The sequence below is a fragment of the Talaromyces amestolkiae genome (genome assembly GCF_001896365.1).
Source record: "Talaromyces amestolkiae strain CIB chromosome Unknown scaffold7.1, whole genome shotgun sequence".
In the NCBI taxonomy this organism is placed as follows: domain Eukaryota; kingdom Fungi; phylum Ascomycota; class Eurotiomycetes; order Eurotiales; family Trichocomaceae; genus Talaromyces; species Talaromyces amestolkiae.
This window is the reverse complement of record NW_024468043.1, coordinates 1,419,082-1,441,413: the sequence shown is the minus strand read 5'-3', so window position 1 is coordinate 1,441,413 and position 22,332 is coordinate 1,419,082. Positions and strand designations below refer to the sequence as shown.

General features: G+C 45.3%; 3 protein-coding genes across 3 annotated transcripts; all 3 read left to right on the top strand.

Moving 5' to 3' along the window:
• Window positions 1-898: 898 nt before the first annotated feature.
• Window positions 899-1,219, top strand: BHQ10_004514 (uncharacterized protein; the record flags this gene model as incomplete). The annotated part of the gene is made up of 1 exon (XM_040876888.1): window positions 899-1,219. One exon carries the CDS (start codon window positions 899-901, stop codon window positions 1,217-1,219), a length of 321 nt encoding a protein of 106 aa, XP_040733018.1.
• A 725-nt stretch (window positions 1,220-1,944) lies between these two features.
• On the top strand, window positions 1,945-6,329 carry BHQ10_004513 (uncharacterized protein; the record flags this gene model as incomplete). Its single annotated transcript, XM_040876887.1, has 6 exons — window positions 1,945-2,157; window positions 2,208-2,502; window positions 2,563-2,744; window positions 2,812-2,839; window positions 2,899-3,352; window positions 4,481-6,329. The coding sequence occupies 6 exons, from the start codon at window positions 1,945-1,947 to the stop codon at window positions 6,327-6,329; spliced, it is 3,021 nt and encodes a 1,006-aa protein (XP_040733017.1).
• A 13,671-nt stretch (window positions 6,330-20,000) lies between these two features.
• On the top strand, window positions 20,001-21,948 carry BHQ10_004512 (uncharacterized protein; the record flags this gene model as incomplete). The annotated part of the gene is made up of 2 exons (XM_040876886.1): window positions 20,001-20,149; window positions 20,262-21,948. 2 exons carry the CDS (start codon window positions 20,001-20,003, stop codon window positions 21,946-21,948), a joined length of 1,836 nt encoding a protein of 611 aa, XP_040733016.1.
• Between the last annotated feature and the right edge of the window lie 384 nt (window positions 21,949-22,332).

Genomic DNA, 22,332 nt, shown 5'->3' with positions numbered 1-22,332 from the left:
ATAATTCATGCTTCGATTGTATTTGAAATCAGGTCAGTCGTAATGAAGCGCTTCTAGATCCTTGCATGGCTTAGTACCAGTGAGCTTTGACATACATATACAAAATCATACCAGCGGATGATTCAAGTAGAACGCAGTGTACAAAGAAACGTACAAAGAAACATACAATGAAAGACCTTCACGGAAAATCTGCCATCGCTACTGGAGGCGGCCCCAATGTTATTCTTACCCTTTCTCAACCGCTTGTCAAATCAGGCTGTAATGTGCTCGTTGCCGATCTGAGACTGCACCCTACAGATCAATAATCGATCCAAACACTTCCACAGTGGAAAACTTCTCTTCACGACCAGGAAGAGTAGGATTTGTACAGAGAGATGTCACAATATGGCCACAACTCGAACGAGCTCATGAAGGTTGTGCCCGAGTTTTCAATGCTCTATGTCTAGATATTGTCGTTCCCAGAGCTGGAGTATACAAGTCTCTGTACTCCACATCACCGGTCTCTTTCTGGGCAGCCGCAAATCCGAACAATGAATTTGGTCACTACAAAGTGCTCGATATAAATCTTGTACACCCAATCAACATAACACGAACCGCCATCAGGAAATTATTGAGATGAAAAAGCGGTCTGCAGGATCAATCTCGGAATTGGGTCGATTCATGTGTCCAGGATCGCTGAGCAGCGATCTTCAATGGTTACACCACTATATCAAGCAAGTACCATGGTATCAACTCCTTTATTAGAAGTATGGTAACATTGCAAGATATCCTTGGAGTCAGGGTTGTTGGCGTTGCACCGGAGTCAGTACACAGATTCCTTTCTGCGGTCATCAATTTACAGGATCCTACTCCCCGATATATATATTGTTTTGCTTATACTGAACGCACGACAATCAAAATGTCGCTTTTTACCGAGGATCAATCAGCCTCAAAATTCCTCAACTTGGAGGAGGACTCTCTGCTGCCACCCGAAGAGGTTGCTCGGGCTATGTTGGCACTTATCACACGAACAGAAATGTACAATTCTGTTACAATTCTGGAAGTTTGCGATGTTGGAGGAGAGGATGGTTGGCGCGAGGCTGAATTGCTAAACGACCCTGGCCCACGCGGGCCAGCTAGTAAGACGTCCAACAAAGGAAAAGCTGTTGAAGATACCATGCAGATATTGGGAATTGAGAATAGCACACTGAGTAATATTCTGGGAGTCAATAATGAGTGAAGTTCGAGTTGAGAAAGATTCTGTTTCGGATTTCTCATGTACCTCAGCCAACATGATGAGTAAGGATCTGATGAATGAGGGCTTTCAAAATTTACATCGTACTTTAAGATATTTTTAATGAGACTATATTTACTAGATTGTTATAGCATGTAAAAGCTCGTCAAAGCTTCATAGTCACAAATACATGTTGACCTGCCCAACCCCGAGATAATATGATCGACACTCTGGCACTGTCGCTCGGGAAATTCAGCCTAATACAGTCAGTTCAGAGATGAAATCACGCAGTATTAACCTTTGAATTGAAGCTTGTACTGGCCTCTGGCCACTGACTACTCCTTTCGTCGATCGAGAAAATCATCCATTGAGGAAATTCCGAATTAGGAAATTTTGCCTTGTTACCCAATTAGGAAGCCGTTTATACAAACCCCGAAACTCCTTTGAGCAGGACGTTGCCATTTTCAGACATCAAGTCCACATTCAAAGCCATATTTTCGGGCAATCATTGATTTGATAACATTTTCAAGACTATAAGATTCAACATGAGTGTTTTTTGCTGATTATGAAATGCTTCTCTTCCTGTTCGGCATCATGAGATGACATTTTCTGTTTGAAGGAGCCTTTCTGTAGATTATCCTAAGCGCATGAAATAAGAGAGAGCGTACGTCTGCCAAGTCAGGAGATATTTCCCTTCTTCAAGCGCTGGTCTGCGCGAAACGGAGATCACGATGCAGTCCAGTGGCTCCGACGAGAAGTCGATTCCGGGTTCCGACCATGCCCAGTCGCCTGATACTTACTCTGAAAGAGTAAAAGAAAACTTACCAGAGATTGAGAATACCAGAGAATATGTTAGTCGATTCCTTACAATGCGCAAATGTGGCTTTGAAAATGAAACGAGGGTGGTCTTCAACAACATCTCTGTTGAAGGTAGTGGGACAGGGGTAAGTATACACAACCAAGCACAGATATCGTTATATGCTGACAAACATAGTCACAAGCAGCACCAACAATTTCGTCAGCTGCCAAATCGGCTTTTGGAATACTCAGTCCGCTCAGAAATTTGACCAAAGATTCCTCTAGACCAATTCTCCGTGGGTTCTCGGGCACCATCAATCCGGGAGAAATGCTGCTCGTTATAGGAAAACCTGGCAGCGGCTGCACAACCTTTCTTAAGATGTTGTCCTATATGTGGGAGGAGTACAAAGAAGTTAAAGGGGAGCTTAGTCTAGACGGCCATTCCATTCAGAGTTTGTTGTCCAAGCGTCCCCAGGATGTTATTTTCTGTGGTAAGCTTTATAATCACACAATTATAGTGGAGGAGGCTGTTCTTATACTAACGTTTAAAGCTGAATCTGACGATCATTTCCCTACACTAACCGTGGCCGAGACATTGCGCTTTGCGATCCGGGCCAGATGTAGTCCAGATACATTGGCAAAGGATATTGATACGATGGTCCTACAGCTTGCCTCGCTAGTTGGTCTTGAGCATGTAATGAACACCAGAGTTGGAGATGCGTATATTCGAGGAGTCAGTGGAGGAGAGAGGCGTCGAGTCTCTTTGGCAGAAGTTCTAGCAACATGTGCTCGGCAAGTAGTCTTTCAAGTTCCCCTCTGTCGTTACTAGTGAGTCTTCTAACAAGTTCTTAGATTAGTTTGCCTAGACAATCCAACTCATGGACTAGACTCCTCCACCGCTTTGGAGTTTATTAAGATGATGCGAGAATGGACAAATCAAAGTCGCTGCACCGCGGCTATGAGTGTATACCAAGCCAGCGATGCGGTTGTTACATATTTCGATAAAGTGTTAGTGGTCAATTCGGGTCGACAAATCTTCTACGGCAAGCCGCATGACGCAAAATCCTACTTTGAGGATCTTGGCTTCGACTGCTTGCCAACAACAACCATATCTGATTTCCTCAATTCGATGTCGGCTGACCCAGACGTGCGGCGGATAAAAGAAGGCAAACAAAATCAAGTGCCACGGACTCCAGAGGAATTTGAGACTGCATTCCGTGCTAGTCAGTACTACATTGAGTTACAAGAGTCAATCACTGCGGCCCAGAGGGAGTCATCATCAGTGTATCGTGAGTTGGTCAAGACACCGGCTTATTCTCTCCCAATATACCGCCAAATTTGGTACTGTGCTTCTCGCCAATTCAGGATCGTCACAAGAGATTACAGTTTATGGGCTATAGAGCCTGTGACTATCATTGTACAGAGCCTTGCTCTGGGGACCTTGTTCAGAGATCAACAGAGAACCACCAAGTCTTTGTTCATATTTGCGTCGTCCTTATTCTTCACAGTGCTAGTCCCGGCCCTACAATCAATGGCTGAATTTAAGAGCGGATTCGCACAACGGCCACTTATACTCAAGCAAAAAAGATATCGGATGAGTCGTCCCATGTCGTATGCAATGGGCCTCGTCATGACTGATGTTTTGTGGAAGATTGCAGCCATCAGCTACAATATCCCGTTATACTTCTTAACAGGTTTCCAACGCACAGCAGGCAATTTTTTTACTTGGTTTCTTGTCGTTTACTTAGAGCACCTTGCCCTATCTATGTTTTTCAGGTCAGTTGCGGTATTTTCACCCAACATGCATCGCGCTGTTCTCCCGGTTAGTATATTTTTCAACATGTACGTGCTGTATACAGGGTTGTACGTACCAGCACCTCAGATGCAGGTGTGGCTTGGATGGTTGCGATATCTCAATGTGAGCTTATCGTCTTTCTCCATACAATCTTGTTATCATTTGCTAATTACACTACAGCCTCTATATTATGCATTTGAGTCAGTCATGGTCAATGAATTCAGAAATTTGAGCTACCAGTGTAGTCTATCTGACATTGTACCTTCTGGAGCTACTTATACGAATATTGTAAATCAGGTCTGTGGCGTCGTTGGATCTGTACCTGGAGAGCTTTCTATCTCAGGCATGTCATTTCTACAAGCGCAGTATGGATTTGAAAAAAATCATCTATGGAGAAATGTCGGGATCAATGCCGCACTATTTATTTTTTTTGCCCTGTGCTCTGGGTAAGTGAAATTTGCTCTTATAATCTATTTACACGCGTTTGCTAACTCTATCCTCTGGATGGATAGAATTGGAATGGAAAGATTGAGAACGCCTGCCGGCAGATTGGCGACGGTGTTCTACAAAGATAGAGGAAGTGCATTGAGGTTGAAATCTAAGCCAGACGTTGAAAGAGGGAATGTCGACGGAGATATTGCACCAGAAACTACAACACCAGCTAATAACGCCAGGCAGAATGTTGCAAAAGACAACAGTCATACATTTGTATGGAAGAACCTATGTCTCGACATCAAGGTCAAGGGGGACAACAGGCGACTTCTTGATGGCCTAAGTGGCTGTGTGAAGACTGGACAACTCAAAGCTTTGATGGGAGTCTCAGGAGCAGGTAAAACCACTCTACTGAACGCTCTTTCTGGTCGCTCTAATTTCGGTACTCTAACCGGTGAACTGGTGCTGAATGGGGAGGTACTTCCAGAATTTTTCCGCAGTAGGATGGGTTATGTCCAGCAGCAGGACATTCATTTACCCACGCAAACGGTTCGCGAGGCTTTGCGGATGACGGCGCGGTTGAGACGCGGTGGAACAATTTCGCTACCTGAGAAATATGCCTATGTCGAATATGTCATTCAATGGCTCGACATGGAAAATATAGCTGATGCCCTAATCGGCGTTCCTGGTGCAGGACTGAATCTCCAACAACGCAAAAAAGTCAGCATCGGAGTAGAGATGGCCTCAAAACCAGAGATACTATTTCTTGATGAACCAACTTCTGGTCTTGATGGACAATCAGCTCTTTCAATAATACAACTACTTCGTCKATTGGCAGAGTCCGGTCAAGCGATCATGTGCACCATTCATCAACCAGCAGCTGAGCTAATTGAGATGTTTGATGAGCTATATCTTCTCAGTCGAGGGGGTAAACTGGTCTATGATGGTCCACTGGGAAGTCATTGTCAAGAAGCAATTCAATACTTCGAGAAGTATAGCAGAAAGTGTGGCTCAAATGAGAATCCAGCAGAATTCTTCCTAGATGTGATCGGTGCTGGAGTCCAGAAAGAAAACAAGGAGGATTGGCCTAATCTATGGCATCATTCCGAGGACAAAGAGAACAGGGAGAAACATTCTGGAAAGGACGAATCTGATCTTCGACAACAATATCAAGCAGGTCCCTCACGTCAATCACTCTATGCAGCCCCGTTACACATTCAATTATGGGTTGTGCTTCAAAGGACATGGTTATATTATTGGAGAGATCCGGACTATATCGTGTCAAAACTTTGGATGAATGTTGGAAACGCTCTTGTCAATGGTCTCACGTATCTTCAGTCGCCAAACACACAGCAAGGAGCATATAACCGCGTATTCTCAGCCTTTATGGCACTCATCGTTGGACCTCCGTTAGGGTTACAAGTTCAACCGCGATTCTTGACATTACGAGAGATTTTTATGCATCGAGAACGCGAGAGCTTGACATATCACTGGATAGCCTTTGTCGTGTCGACATTCATTGTCGAGCTCCCCTTTACTTTCATCACATCACTGGTGTACTGGCTCCTATGGTACTTCCCCGTTGGATACTTCGGTTCTGTTTCGCGTGCCGGATACAGTTTTCTTATGTACGAGTTGTTTGGTGTATTCGCAACAAGTCTAGCCCAATTATGTGCCTCTCTCATGCCAAATATTGAGGCGGCCTTAGCGGCGAATGGGTTTTTCTTCATGTTCTGCAATACTTTGGCAGGTACATTGTCACCCAAATCAGTCACTCCGTCCGGCTGGCGTTGGTACTACAATGTTTCTCCTCTCTATTACTGGAGCGAAGGAGTAATGACTGATGTGTTACATGATTTACCCATCCGCTGTCAGGAATCTGAGTTATCAATCTTTTATCCGCCGAATGGAACAACGTGTGGCCAATATGCAGCTGACTTCTTGCGAACAGCGACGGGATATCTGGTGAATCCAGATAGTCTCTCCGACTGTCACTACTGCAGATACCAAGATGGGCAGTCATATGTGAGTGCTATTAGTGAAGAGAAGAGAGAAGAGAGAAGAGAGAAACTGACGAGGCTATTTGTGTAGTACCAACAATACGGATATGACTTTGCTGAACGCTACTCCGATATTGGCATTTTCGTTGGATTTATTGCCTTTAACTTCACCATGGTCATTGCAATAACTTATTTTAGGACTCGACATTGATGATCAGATTTCGAATCTTCGCGTGAAGATGGAATGATAGAATTGGGATAATACGGAACGTGACAATCATATGGCCATAGGACATCTCGAAGGGCTATTCGTTCCTGTGTACGCTTTGTACGATAAAAAATAGTCGTGATACTTGTATGTAAGACTTTGCTACATCATATAAGGTATTTAACAAGGTTCTAAGGTTCCTGTGCACCTCTGTTCGTAGCCTACTAGAATCCTGCAAGTCTATAGAGGTCAAAACTAATAACATGATCGGAGTATTAGAGCCATAGCAAGCTCAATGTGAACTATCAATAGCATCGGAATAGTTTGGACTACTATAGAGTTCTACAGGTTTGTGCAGATACTTGGTCCCTCCACAGTAAAATACAAGAACTACGCAGTCTTGTTGTTTTGACGAGCAGATGGAAGGTCGTCCAACATAACCCTTCATTGACCAACTGCATTGAAATATATGCATACAACGCCCAGGACGATACATACAATAAAGTGCCGAGATGGAGCATTAGAGGCGACTTCTGCGGCTTCTACAAACATCTTGCCACAATATGGAATATCACACAACAAGCACGCAACCACACATCTGCACGCAAGCCAGCCACCTAGACAAGTATCAAACTCCGCCCTTATCTAAATCTTCCATGACCTTGATCCCTTATCAGCATGCAGTGAGAAGGAAAAGCACAAGGGGGCAGATCCGTGGCCCATGTCATGCAAAAAACGCCTCTCCGTGTCCACAATCACGAACGGAGTCTGCCGAAAGCAGAAAGTTTGAATGCCGAGCAATGCGGCTTTTTTGCTTCCCAGAAAAATTAACATAAAAAATGGGACCCTGTTATCGGGTTACCAGGATGATCAATATATGCGAGGCGTCAGTCCCTGATACCTATCTCGGTACTTGATGTATGTATCTTTGTACGTGATGGCGTCGTCTGGCAGGGATTTGAAGATATCCGGTCATTATGAGCCGTTGCTAGCCGATGGACTTTGCAGATGTATATCAGTTCTTACGGTTGTTGCGGCTATTGAAGTAAATGGCGGCTTTACACTATTCATGTATGTATTCTGGTACCATATGTCAAATGGTATCTTGTAAAGTCGACTGACCATACGAACTGCATTCATCAATGCGATGGACAACAAATCCACAAGAGCCCACCCCGGCTACCTACTCGAGCCACTGGCTGATTGTCTGTCTGATTAGAATCTTGACAAAATGGGGAAAGAAAAGTTTGAACCAAAGCCTCGTACGAATGAACCTGGGACTTAGCAGTCAACTCCAACAGACGAACTGTCATCTCAAGTTGGTAGTACTCTTCAGTAGCAGCAAAACGTAGTAGTCCGATTAGATACTGACAGCCCCTCATTTCTTCGAAGTTCCCTTCTAGTCGCTTTCCCCAGGATTTTCACCGGCAAAGAAATGTAGCCAAGAATGAAGACGGTCAGAGATCATAGATGGCTTGAAGATCTACGTACCACAATGAGATAGCGGTCAGCCACCGAGCGCAGCTGCAGCGGCCTGAATGCCGTGAAAGGCTTAGGTTGGAGGGGCTTGCTTTGCTAGAGTGCTTCGATTCTGTAGATACTATCTATGCAAGTCAGCTTGGAACAGCGAGTCATGGCCCAAAGAGGGGAAGGTCAAGGACAGAAATGGGGCATGATGACTAGAAAATAAACGCTAAGAATGTATAGAGAAAGCAGGAACGAGAAAAGAAAACATTGGGATGAAGGGTCTACTACGAGTAACCAATGGAGCTGATATTCTAGCCAATCAATGATTGTTCGAGGCGAGCATTGAAGTTCTTCAAGGTACATTTGTGTGCGCATAGAAGACTCTGTGCCGGCCTTTCCGCGCTCTGATGCCAGTTGTCGGCGTTGGTTGTTGGTTCGCAATAAAAAGAGTTGGTTACTCAGATAGCAACGAAAAAAAGACCGAGAGCAGAATCACGTTGACTATTATGCACGATTTCTCCGGGCAAATGCTACGTCGCCATTGTCGATGCAGATAAGCTCACGACTTAAATTTAGGGCGAGGGACGTAGCAGTACTAGTATCTGCCCCTCATACAAGCAGCGACTTGAGTAACGTCCATCGAGTACGACACTAAACGGGTGTTAAAATAAGTGCGAATAGTATTGATTTCAGGCACGGGTTCGACGGGTACGTACCTACATACCTAGTCGGTCATTACTGATCCTCTCTAAAATCGGTGATGACTGAGTATGTGGACTGGCCCCAAAGCAAGATGGATCTCGGCTTCAAATAGTTGATTACAGTATTTTTTCTTACTATCTCCGCACTCAAATCACACTTGAGCAGCATTCGGTGGAATAAGAGTCCGGTCCAAGTGCCGATGCGTTACCTACAGGAACAGGCTACGCCTTTTGTCGATCGTTTTGGAGCGAGTGCTCGAGTGCTTGCCTTGGTCTACCCAAGTGCTTATCCTACGGATCCTACTAAGCTACTTGCGTTAGCATACGGCTTACTGTTAATGCACTCCATACTTTAGTATTTTCATTGAACTTTCTCAGGACTAGTGTACCGAATCTACTCGGTCTTTTATCTTTACTTGGAAGGTCGTTGATGAGTAAAAGTTGATCTTCTCTCTTCAAATGTCCAAAAGTCAAGACTGGAATGTTTCTGACAAAGCATAGCCGAAAGTTCCGTCTACTCGAGTTAGTTCAAGGTCTAGTTTTACGTATCATGATTCATTAGCTGAGGAACTTGTAGCCTAAGAATGAAGGGCCCCCGAGCTAGAGTCAGCGGTATGGTATTTTACCCGGCGAGGCCTAAGGATACGTGGTTGATACAGACCCAATTTTTATTACGGCGTAATCCTTGGTATCTAACACCGTGTTTAGTTTGTAACTATTCCCAAGAACTTTATGTGACTAAATCAAGAGGATTGCATGACTCGGATATGGAACGGCATCAGATGTTTCAACTTATGACAACTCATACGCACCACATGCGAAACAATTGCCATGAAAAAAAAATAAATCTGATCCTGATGGATAGTGTTGTTACAAATTTCTACAAGTCTAGCGGCATAATCCAACCAGGGTGATGATTCCGGCCAACAGCTCTACAGCCTTTACGCATGAACCGGTATGCCACAAAGGATAAGATTTTAGCCCGGAAACTCTGTCAAATCCAAATCATTAAGTGTTTCTATACTAACCTGACAGTCTACCTCGATCGTTCCATCGTATATCACCTAGATTACTACTTCAAGTCACAATAGGCCACGGGGTCAGTAGAGTTTCATCAATCAGAAACAAAGTTCATTAAAACCAAGGCTATTACTATCTACAAGGCTACGCTCTCTGACCTAAATACAACCCAGGCCATGTTTTCCGTAGCAGCGGTTCAAAGCGTTTCAGCGTGTTTCTTTTTATAAACACCTAGACAGCTAGACACACTAGCTTGCAACTAGATCTAGGGACTGACACAGGGTGGATATGCCCCTGATTTTTAGGTCAATAACCCATGTCAGGGCTCAAGATTTAGAAGTCAATGCCGACACCATCTCACTACTAGTTAGACAGCTATGTTAAGCGGTATTTAATGTGGTGATCAAGTCAATTTCAGAAGTACGTAAAATAGTGGGTTTCGAATAATTGACTGGGGAGCCCTGTCACGGTGACTCCGGTTCGCATAACCCGTACCCTCCCTCATCTTGGTAATACGCAGCACGCTAAACGGTATGCACGTACTTATGTGTAATAAAAGCAAGTATCGCTTGATTATTGAATATTCAGTCACTGTATTAAGAAGATAGCTTCTTCTCTACACGGTCCTGAAATATGGACGGTCATAAATAAGTGACAACTTTAATAAGCCACCTGACAAGGGCATGTATGATGATCTACAATCGTGCTACTATTATTATCCAATCTCATGCCTCAGGAGCATCAACACACATGGCTGAAATGCTCAGGGCACTCGTCAGAATTGATCAAGATCCTGACTATGGTATTGTATTCTGGACGAAGATTGGATATGAAAAGTTCTTGGGCGAGCTGAACATTTAGCCCTAGGGCCCTAAACGAGAAAATTCGGCGGCCTTCACTGTTAAGGAGATTATTACCTATCAATCAGCTTCAGATAGGTAACAACAAAATTTGTGCGTACGTACATTTATTGTGATGACTATAATAACAACCATTAAATATTTAAAAACTGCTAAGTTCATCCGGCTTATTACTCAGAGCTTACTCCATACTTATAGTAGCATCGATATTATACCTTCGGAGAGCTCCATGCCTGTCAGAAACTTCCAGCGCCTCTTTTTGACGCCTCGCGACGTAGGTGGTATCCAGGTACGCACGAAGCGAACTATGGCTGATAGAAATACATCTCTAGGTTGGACGTACTCGTACTCGAAAATTTACACTCGTGCATCTCCTCTAACTACGTGAGGCCATGTCACATGTTATGCATAAATCAGATCCTGGCCTTTGCATATCCTGTGGCAGAGCAGTACAGCATCGGTAGTTAATTACGTAGTATTGACTACTACGGAGCACGGAGCACTTGAATTGCAACCTGGTGGTGCTTTGGCCAGCTCGGCAGATGTCGAGAGATTATAGGGTCAACTATCAACGGTGTCCACTGTCCACCCTCCAGGGCCGTTTGAGCAGCCCTGTGGCTCGAGTCCCTGGCAGATATATATACATATGTAGTTAGGAAATCATCATATCAAAGATGTATTATATGGTAAAGCACAAATCCGGTGTCAGGTCGCGATAGTACTGCCGTTTCTGGCAGTACGGTCTGTCTGACTGCATAGCCTTTAGCTGGTATGTAGTCAGCTTCAAGGTCTTCAGCTAGTCTAAATTATGGAGACAGGGCGGCGAAAATCTTGCTTCATCGATGGATAATATATTCTTTTGAATACGGTGATAATTTAGTCGTGCTCGCGGTGCCTCTTTTGACGACGGACAGACTTCACCCCGTCAAAGCCGAGCTTAGCCCTAAAGGGCAGAAGCACAGGTAAAACTTTTAGATACAGAAGTCGTACATACATTGATACATGTGTGCGTACATACGGACTCGATTTACTTACATACGGAAAATTTTTATCTTGTGAAAGAGGATATCGAGTGTCAAAGCTTTGCTATCATAGTCCGTTAGTCTATGGACTTAGCCAATCCAAGCGGCAAAAGAGTGTTATACAGACTACATCAACGGTCGTACAAAAAGCCATGAATGACCCAAAACGGTATATACAGCCGAAGAGATTGTTGTACAAGAGAAAAAAGCAATTGATAATCGATATGTCAATGCGTTTTGATCAAGTGGGCATTCTCACACACGAGCCTTGTCAGCAGAACAAATGATCCGAATGCGAACGTCTGTATGCAAAAGTAAGATATGCATCACTCGAAACTTTAAATGTGAAATGGATACATTGGAATCTAGATCTCTGAACACGTATCAACCAATTCCATAGATCAGAGATATGTTCATGCTCAACCAACAAACCAACCAAAAAAAACCAACCAACCAACGACCAAAAATTACCAGATTCACTCTCAACTTTAAAGTCAGGCACGGGTTGAACTGGGGCCGGGGCCGTAGAGAGGTCATCAGCATCACCAAACCGGTTAGATGATCCTGCGAACTGTTATTACTGTATTAGGGTCATTCTTCGAGACCACGTATGCTAACCTTGAGTTGATACAAAAATTGGCTACTTAGGTACGTCATGAGGGGGCTAATGCTAGAGAGAATCCTTATATGGGCCGTAGTCATCACCCTACAAAGTAAGGACAATTGAAGCATGAAATGGGTTGATACGTAGCATACAAGCCAATTTAACTAATTCGGATTAAGGGCAGGCAGTTTGATATGCCATTCTATTAATAACATCGTCTCAGAATATACGTTCATTCCCATACAACGTACTTATGTTAAACTCATATAGCGATCAACAACGGTAGCCAAACCTCAAACACCAGCTCGATCTGACCATATTTCAGTGGCGTGAAATTAGGGAGGTCTGCATGCGGGACATCAAACCGTCTATATTTGTCGAGGCTATACTAGTACCTGATTAGTATCGAGCATAAAAGCAAGCAATATCTGACACTGCTAAGGACCATAGCGCAAGGCTCATTCCAGATGGGGTTCGCTAAGCTGACAAGGGCTGGACTTTGTGATGCGCATAGTTGAAGTACACATTAGGCAAAAGACCTGACGAGGCTGATGATCAAACAAATCAGTGCGGAGTCAGTTTCACACTTATACTTTAACTCTAGTATCGTCTATATTTATCTGGTTTGATGCTCTAGTTGAAAGTTAGAGTCAATATGTGCCGCTCTGTTTGCGAGCCCTCAGTCTTGACATGAGTCGGACTCCGAAACTCCGTGTTCATAAAGTGGCTGGAAAGAGTATGCATAAAACCGGGACACGGCACGATAAGATAAGATGGGACGTACGTTACGTACAGCTGTGTATTTTACGGCTATGTTTAGGGTACGTTGAGAACGGTGTTCATCGGTAGTTGTCAATTAGTTTTTTAAAGAATACGAAACTGAGTCGAGACAGCTCTGTATATAATTATACGAAAGACTTTCATTTAAATTCTCAGCCTTGTTGCTATTCGCAAACAGAGGAATAATCATGCATGACATAGCATTTATCCGTCCTCAAAATCCCCCACAAATCTCGTAAAATACAAAACAGACCCCTTCGGAGCTGCCCGACTCGGCCACATCGATACATTCACAGCTAAACCAAAACAGGTATAGACAAGATGACTTACAGAAGAGCTTGGCCGGGTAATGATCTGCAATTAGAATGAGGACACTTCAAGCCACGCATAGAATCGATTCGTCGATGATATGTACGTACTTGGTACACTGTCTAGTACAAAGACGATATGTACCTACTCACTAGTTAGTCCAACTGAAGAGTTTGAGATGTTGGTTACTATGGTTAGTTGTATATTGCACGGTGGAAATGTCCTCTTTTGGATAGTTGGATGATTAGTAGTCTTGTTGGCTGTTATTAATCACTCAGATATTCCTAAACATTTTCGAAAGGATATGTTATAGGTTTGTACAATATAGAAGATACTCTTAATTTCATACGCAGGTATCTTTAAGTACCTCTCAGCAACTGCAGTATGGGGAATGCACACATAAATTTCCCGGTAACACCTGATACCGTAAACATACGTATACATACTGTATACGTACAATCTGCACGTAATCATGCATACATAACCTTCGTACTGTATTCTCGAACAAAACGGATCAGTGCCTGCGCCCTCTAATTGGCCAAGCTAGTCCCGCATCTAACCGTCCGCCGCAATCGTCCTTCCTCGTTGAGACTAACCTGATCTGATAGATACGGATACTAATTACCGGATAGAAACATTATCCGCAAACAAGCGACTTCTCTCGCAACGCTTATCGCACACAAAGTCACGAATTGAAGATAAAAAGAGGTTCCTGCTACGTAAATCAATCGCAGCTTATCATCTTATCAACGGAGCAATATGCAACTCAATATAAAACTATGGGGAACAATATGATCTTCAGAGATAAGGGGACGCAAAAGCCTCAATTGTGACGATCGTGTCGATTATGCATGTGATGTTGTGTTTATACTATTTAGAAACGTGTATGGCACAGGTACGCCGTCGATATCTGGTCCAGCCATTTGACAGCTTCGCGTTATTTGGTACTGCAAAGTTTTAACAGTATAATTTGTACTCGGTACAGTGTATACTTGATATGTTTATATCATCTAGCTACTTAACCAGGTATGCTTTGTCTTGAGGTGCTGGCTTCTGAGTGTACTACGGAGTATCCCGACGTATATGGCTTGACATGGTTCTCATAATACATGCATAGTGCATACCTAGTCGAAAGCCCATGCAAAACGTTCAACCTGCTTGTTCTCCAGTTTCGAAATCTAGAAGGACTTAAAATGTCTCGGTATCCATGATCAATCCATGGATTCGGTTGTTCGGAGTACCCTTCCTCATTTCCTGAACTCCGCAATCTTCGACCAGTAGAGCCAGCCCCGTCGGTATCACCGAGATTGCGCAGGAGCTCGATTTCTGTACTCTCAACGAATAAAGTCAGTCTAAATCAGTGGTCCAAGGGGGTGGATCTTCCCGCTCTTCGTGAGGCATTTGATTTGCCTGGTTATAGGATCAGACGAGTGGAAGAGGAAAAACCCGGGGGTGGATCTGAGAGCTAGACCCCAAACGGGAAATACGTGAGGTATAGCGCACCCAACCAATCATGAAAGCTATTTCTGCTCTCAGTAATTACCCCCTCAAGCTTAGTCTGCTTCTAGCGATACGATTGGCTCGCAACGAACTATATTAGAGTTGTTCGTCCAGTTAAGTTGCTGCACACTAGACCAAGTTCGGCTCTACCTCCGACTTGTACGATGTGCAATTGCGCACGGGGAGTTTTGCTCTGTTCTTAATGTTCTGTATCTTTCCATTCGTTAACTCCGTACATCCGGTATGTATTCATTGTATTCGATGTACTCTGTACGTATTACTGAACATGAAGATTCGAGAGTACACTGCGTAGTTAACGGCTCCTCCGTATTCCTCGTTAAGATCATGTCTTACCACGTATTTCTCAATCTGTGGGGAAATAGGTAGTACACATAACTGGTCGTGATTCTGACTAAAATCTCCGATCCCCAAAGGTCAGTGCATTAAACATTTTCTTTTCTTAATCTATTTGACATTTTTGCAGGAGAACCCCTGTTGCTTATCTCAGTACGTACGTACTAGCAGTATATACGGACTAATGGAGTACTCGGGAGTCGGTACAGTTAGGATACGAGGGATAGACGATCAATTTGATTAAGCGAGGCTGAGGGTCCGTGGCTGGTGATTCTGTTCCCAAAATGCGAAAATCAGTGTTAGCTTTCATACTAGGGATTTGATGGGCCGTATTGGCGTTTTCTGCATAGGTACGTAGTCGTGATTTAACTGCCAGATTATTCTCCCGCTCTTTCTAGAAAACCCAAACCGGAGAATTCTTACTCTACATAGTATGGCTCTTAACTTGCTAACGCCCACGCCTTTCAGGCCAAGACCGAGGGCAAAATGCGCAATCCTGCAGATTGCCAATTTTTGAGTCTGTTTGCCTGTTCCCGTTAGGCTAAGGCCTGGTGGCTTGCGAGGAAATACGTACGTGGCTGTCAGGGATTTCCCCGCGGACAGTCGCTTGACAAGTTCACGTACAGTATGTATATGGACGTACAGATGTATGGATTGCTGGAGCAAGTGCCTCGTACATCCCATACATCCGTATTTGATCGTACATACATACTTCGTACACAATCGGTACGTCCTTTTGTATGCATACAATAATCAACCACTGACACATCAGAACAGCCACCGTGGGGTTATCCAAGTTCTCTAATTTGAGTCGATCGAGAGCCGATTAGAAGAAATGCCACCAATCAGCTCGCAAAGGATTCAGGTCTTCGATGCGCGAGATCCAATACAGGATGCACCGTTGAGGTTTAGTTGTGTGCACTGTGCCCACTAGACCTAACTGTGATTAGTGCTAAGGGTCCCCCTCCACTCCAGCCAAGTTTTACGAGTCACGATGGTTTACTCAGCGTAGTCCGTTCTAGGATTAGTCGTGTGCTATTAGAGATCGTGCGTTTGTGTAACCGTGGAATTGAGGCCGAGCCATTATTGCTTTGCTTTGCTTTACGAAGCACGTAATCCTATGGATATGGGTCAGGCCTGCTATGCCATATGCACATTACGTGGTGGCACTGCTTATCGAGATCAAGATCTGAATGACATGCCGTATACGGCGTGTCGTACATACAGTCTCTAGTAGAGGCGATAAGAGACGCCTATCTGATATCGGCAATCCGAGTCTTCCGTGCTGGGGCTGCTACCCATGCTGGAGATCTACGTATGTACTATCGCATCCTTCAGGATGTAGACGGTGCTTACCACTATCACACGGTCCAAAGCAGATTCTCATGCGTGTAATTTTGCTTTCTCAGATTGTCCGTTGACATCGCATCCATAGCGTTGCTTGATTTTGGGGGCTTGAGCCAAGGTTCAAAAGTGAACCTTTTCCGATGGCTCAACTCCACGCATAAATATGAAGGAAGCATGAAAAATTACAATATAGAGAAAAATGAGAAAAAGAAATGAAAGAGGCACTACTGAAAGCGCCACTCATGCAACAAGACTTGATATTGAGATGACCGACGATCAAAGGAACTAGAACCATGTAGATACATACATAGACAGATAGATGATGGTGGTCGATCATAGAGTATACCAGATACGGTCAAGTGCCGGTGTCTGACACTTTGACTTTGACTCCCACGACGGATTCCAACCACCTACGTATAAACTGATGAGTAATATACGAGTCTGATCACTGGTCATCACGCCATATGACCTGATGCCAAAAGAGAGCAAGATTCATTCCGTTGTGCATCTATACGCGGGTACGTACAATTAACATACAGAGGGCCGCGCTTGCATAATACGTATTCAAGAAAAGAACAGCTCAACAGGTTCCTGCATCAGCATGGCCCTAAGTCTTGGCCCCTGAGGCTAAAGTCATCATCGTCTTGTTCTGAGGGGCATATTCGCCACTTCGTGTGTGCTCGCGATTTCATGCATCGGAGTACTCCGTTCTTTGTACTGTCTTTTTTTTCTGTACTCAAAGCACTTACTATGGTGTGTGTTCAAATGATAACGAGGCATAGTTAGCATTTTACATGCATACTGTCGTAAAGTACGCCGTATAGTAGACTCTTCGGGCGTTCCTGATCGACAAAACTTACTTCTTCTACTACTAGTTAAAACCTAGAATTAGTGAGGGCAAGTTTAGTCGGTGACTTCTTTACCTGATGGAGAACGGGACCCGAGTGAAATACAGAGATACATACACTGGAACGATCCTCTCACCAGACTCAATAACTCAGTCAGCAATTCTGATGCTGAGTGGAAAGGATTTACGCAGTCATACATCCCCCATGGCAATTCACATTGCCTGCAAGAACTGGGAGTGGGTGGACCCACGGATTGGTGTGTATCGCCCACTCCGGCCGTGCGGATATCAACAACAAGAAAACTCATCATACGATTAAAGACGGTGATATTAATCGTGTTTCAAGGAACAGACCCAGCTCTGACGCTGCTCTATGTACTATGTAATCCAGAATTAAGCGCGATGAGCGACATGCTAGTGAACAGACAACGACTAATATTTCCTAATCTGGTATAAGTCACCCTTTCGTTCGGCTGTCCAGTTCAACGGCGAAAACCGAGATAGAAGTTTAGAGGTGGCACTAGAGAATCCTTCCATCAATAGTACTGTGCAGTGTCCACTGTTTTAAGTGTTTGAGGTCCAGCGTACTGCCCAACTACGTACTTGCTCCGAGATTTGATTAATATTTTTTTTTTCCTTTTTGTTCTCTGCCGCCATTATCGAAGCGGGTTTCCATGTCGTGATGAAGATTTTCACATGTCAGATAGGAAAAGGGTCCACGCACGGCTTAAGACGATAAAAACCTTGCATTCATCCTTGTCAATTAGCCCAGGACCATAATCAAACCACCGCGTGCTATTTTTGAACCGGGATATAAAGCTAGACATTTTATATCCATGGATATCACTGACAGGGACAGAACCTTGTTACTGGCAACGACTCTCGATGATTGGTCGGGATGGCAGAAATTTGATGGAGATGTTTAAATTACCAGTACCAAGATATTCACGGCTGTTTGACCAGTGGTGACTCCATACGGGGGGATAGCTGGCAAGGCGGGGAGCAAATTGCCAGACGGCGCAAAATTACGCCGAAAGATCATACCGATACAGTACACTCTATGTGGTATGGCGACTTATCAAGAGTAATTGCAGGAGCGACCGTTTGAGCGAAGGAAGCCTTAGGAAGGAGCGGTCTCCCAGACCACGGCAGGAGCAGCCTGAGGATCCACCGCCGGTCGCTCTCTCCGGATCAGCGAATGGGCTTACTACGTACATAGTAAAGCCTCCATTATTCTTTCACACCACCACTTTCTGTTTTCAATTGCTCCCAACCTGCCTAAAGCATCTGACCTAATCCCTTGACACAGTCTCCCATAGCCCAAACAGATCGTCCCATACTATTGCTTCCTATGTAGTCAATGCACAGACTCTGTAATCTGTGTGTATGGACAGACTCCGTGTGCTGCTATCTTATCCTGTCCCGCTGACCCAGAACAAGCTCATGTACGATATCCACTTAGGGCATGAATCCACCCGAGTCCAGCCGCTAGAACCTCTCGTGTACTGCATAGTAGTACAAGAGTGATCTTGTCGACTTGCGTGAACATGGCAGGCAGAAAAAAGAAATAAGCATAATAATAAGCGGCATCATTCAGGCAGAATGACCCCTGTCATCTGTTGTCCATCAGAGGGAAGTACTCTGGAAAGCTAAGCCAAGTCTGGGCGCGTCCGGGCAGCTGCCACCGGACTTGACCCGATTAGGACATAGCCAAGGTCCTTCTCCGTCCGTCGCGCGCTAGCCCAGACTAACCCTAGCCTCCCGCGCCGCTCGCTGCACGCAAACACACTAAAACAACTTCAGCTTCGCTCGAGACTTAGTACTGCTATCTTAGCATCTCCCTATCCCATCCTCGTCGCAAATCATCAAACTACTACGTAGCAAACTAACCCCTCTTTTGGCTCTGGTCTAACTGACCTGCCCCGTGCTGCCTCCGTCGGAATCGGATTTTGCATGGGTGCTGATTTGCCCGCCTTGCTGGATCGGGCTAGTCGACCCTGTATCGTGCCGTACCATACCATACCACGCATTACCCATACTCCCGCCTATCCGTATTATCATACCAGACCATACATACGCTACTTTGATACGGAAACAGCAGCCAGCCCGTCTTTATCACAAGATTCATCAACGCTCCTCCGTCTGCAGCTCGCCCGCCCTGCTTGGATTTGATTAATTATAGCTTCTTCTCCCCCTCCTCTCCTGCCTCGATATTTCCTCTACTTTTCTTCACCTCACTTCAGCTTCCACCTTCCATCCACCAACCATTCCCATCTGCCACTGTCCCTCCTGCCCGCGCTTGAATGTTCACGCTGTCCATGTCTATGTTCATGTCTCTACGTGCAACCTCCTAACAACCAACGCCACCCACGTACCATTGCTGATTCGCGCAAATAATGCTTCGACTGCATTAAGCCGATGATCCCTTGCGCCATTCAGAACTACTCTCGTCTACTTTAAAATCCACGTTTCGCGCCGTTTTTGGCAGATCGATAGTTGCTGCTTCCGTCTTCCCATTCCGGCCTGACCAAATAGAACTTGCGTTTGCGGAGAACGACTTCCACCACCATCACCGCGACCCCCAAACAAAGAAACAAAGTTCTTCACAAGTTCCTAACAATCGCAAAATATTTTAACATTGAACACAAATTTCTTTCGACCTGGCTTACCTTCTCCCACCTCTATTTTCTTGTTCGAACTTATCCCGCGGCTGTAGATCAGCCCGCGTTCGCTGTCATTCAATATGGAACCCTCCTTCGACACAATGACCATGCCCTACCTTGCGAGTCCCCTCTCGCTGGGCCACATGCAGGGCACCGACTATCTCAATTCCTTGCCCGGTCTGGATCTTCCAGATCAGCGCTCGAATTTCGACGCCGAAACATTTATCAGGTGCGTTCCCACGTCGATTCATCACCGCTCGCTTTTTGCGACAAGCGCATAACAATGAAGGCCTTGGAGAATCGCTGTGATATTTTCTGAGCTGACATTTTAATTTTCATAGTGGCGACGACATGAGTTTCTCACAGGCCAACATGCCCCAATTACGACGCTTCAGTTCATACGAAGATGCCTTTCCCGCTCCTCCCGAGTTGCTTCCTCCTTTCGAAAGCGGACCCCCAGAGCAACAGAATAGCGACTCCATTGATGGAAACCACAAATTGCTCTCTTTCTCCCTACCCGTCTACGGCTTCACTCTGCTCGACTACTCCCTCCGCCGTACGTCGTTGAATGTCTCCGCTCAGTTGCACGGAATGTTCTTCCTCGCCGAGTCCCCGTGGACCAACTCCCCCAACGAGGTACCACCTCCGCACGTCGCAGAACTTACCTGCTACCGACGAAATCTGTTTCAGATCACGGGTTCTGTGACTCTCCCCCGAAGTCTCCGCTATATCATGACTGAACAGGGAGACCGCATTCCTATCCTCGCACAAGAGTTGACCGTTTCTGCTACCGAGTCTGTGGAGGGAAATCCCGTGAAGATAATTTCCGTTCCCTGGAAGACACCAGCGGCCGCCGCTGCAAACGGCAGTGCTGTGGCCGCTCCATCCGCAGCCGAAGAAAAGGCTGAAAAGGAGCCTCCATCGATACCTTTAGATACCATGGCTGCTGGACAGGACATGGACTCTGATTACGCGACCTTCCCCATCGCCTGGAAGCGCCTCCAATTCCGAATAGCTACCGCCAACAATGGCCGCCGCAAGGAGCTCCAGCAGCACTTTGTCGTTCGTCTCAAGGTTGTTGCAACACTCTCGACTGGGGCCAAGATTCCCATCTGCGAGGTACACTCAGGACCAGTCATTGTACGTGGCCGCAGCCCACGCAACTTCCAATCTCGCAAGGATTTGCCCCTTAGCGGCAGTGCAGCATCCTCCAGAAAGAACCAACAAGCAGCGGCACGAAACAGTGCTATGGCCGCCGAAGCTCAGGCGAAAGCCACCGCTGCATCCACCAGCAAGAACACAGCCTCCCCATCTGAAATGTCTCAAATCTTCTCCTTCGACGCGGGCATGGCACAACCTCGAACGACTTCCTCTCCTCCATTTGGAGACTGGACGCAGATCCCTCCTCCAGTCACTACGACGGGCGCTTTGGCGACACCTACTTTTGCTCCTTCGCATGGACTCCCTGCGTACCCTCAGTCGAGTCCAAGTGTGACTCGCGGTGGTGAACATTCCTCAAACGTTGCAGGAACACCGCCAATCAATCTATCACTCATGGAAGATGACTTCAAAACACCCAATAAACCTACAGAGTCTCAGCGTGGAATCATCTCCCGTGAAAACAGCTCCGCCAGCGTTCCGATTTCATTGGCTGGACAGAAGCGTTCCAGCCCCGAATCCTCTGGGGCACCCCCAGCAAAGATCCAGAAGATGGTTCCGATTTCTAGCATGTCGAGACCGCGACCGACCAGATCAATCTCAGCATCTCTGCCCGTTTTGCATMCCTCGAATGCCCTGCCGCCATATCATGCGGCGCCTTCATCATACCCCACTGCGATGCCTTACTCTGGGGAAACAGCTGATTTGCTGTACGAGTATTTCCCATTGAGTATGGATGACTGGCAGGCACCAGTGGATGCTGTATACCGGCCGCATGTGGTACATCACACACACATGCCCATGGACTACAAGTTCATGGCATCCCGAAATCGTAGCAAACGATATTTTGCTGCCGAAGACGTTTGCTAGATGAGCGGTCTTCTGACTTACCGGGGCCCTTTCCTTCAAATTCAAATACATGTTCAGGTACATAAAATTTACTCTGCTTCTTTCCCACCCGACCCCGAATACAATATTTCAACATGATGTATGGGAAGAAATGATATCACGAACGGTCTTTCAAAAATCCACACAAAAAGCTCCGACTATCTTAACGTCATACCATCTGCATATGGAGTTATGGCGTGAGATTTATATTATCCTTCTTACATTCGTTCTATAACTATTTGTCCACTGAAGCGTTCTTTGCCACCCCACAACAAGGTGTAATGGAGCAAACACCCTTGTTCTTTATATACTCATTGACACGGCGTTTATACTGTTGATATCAAAGTCTGGGCGGATGGGGTTTAT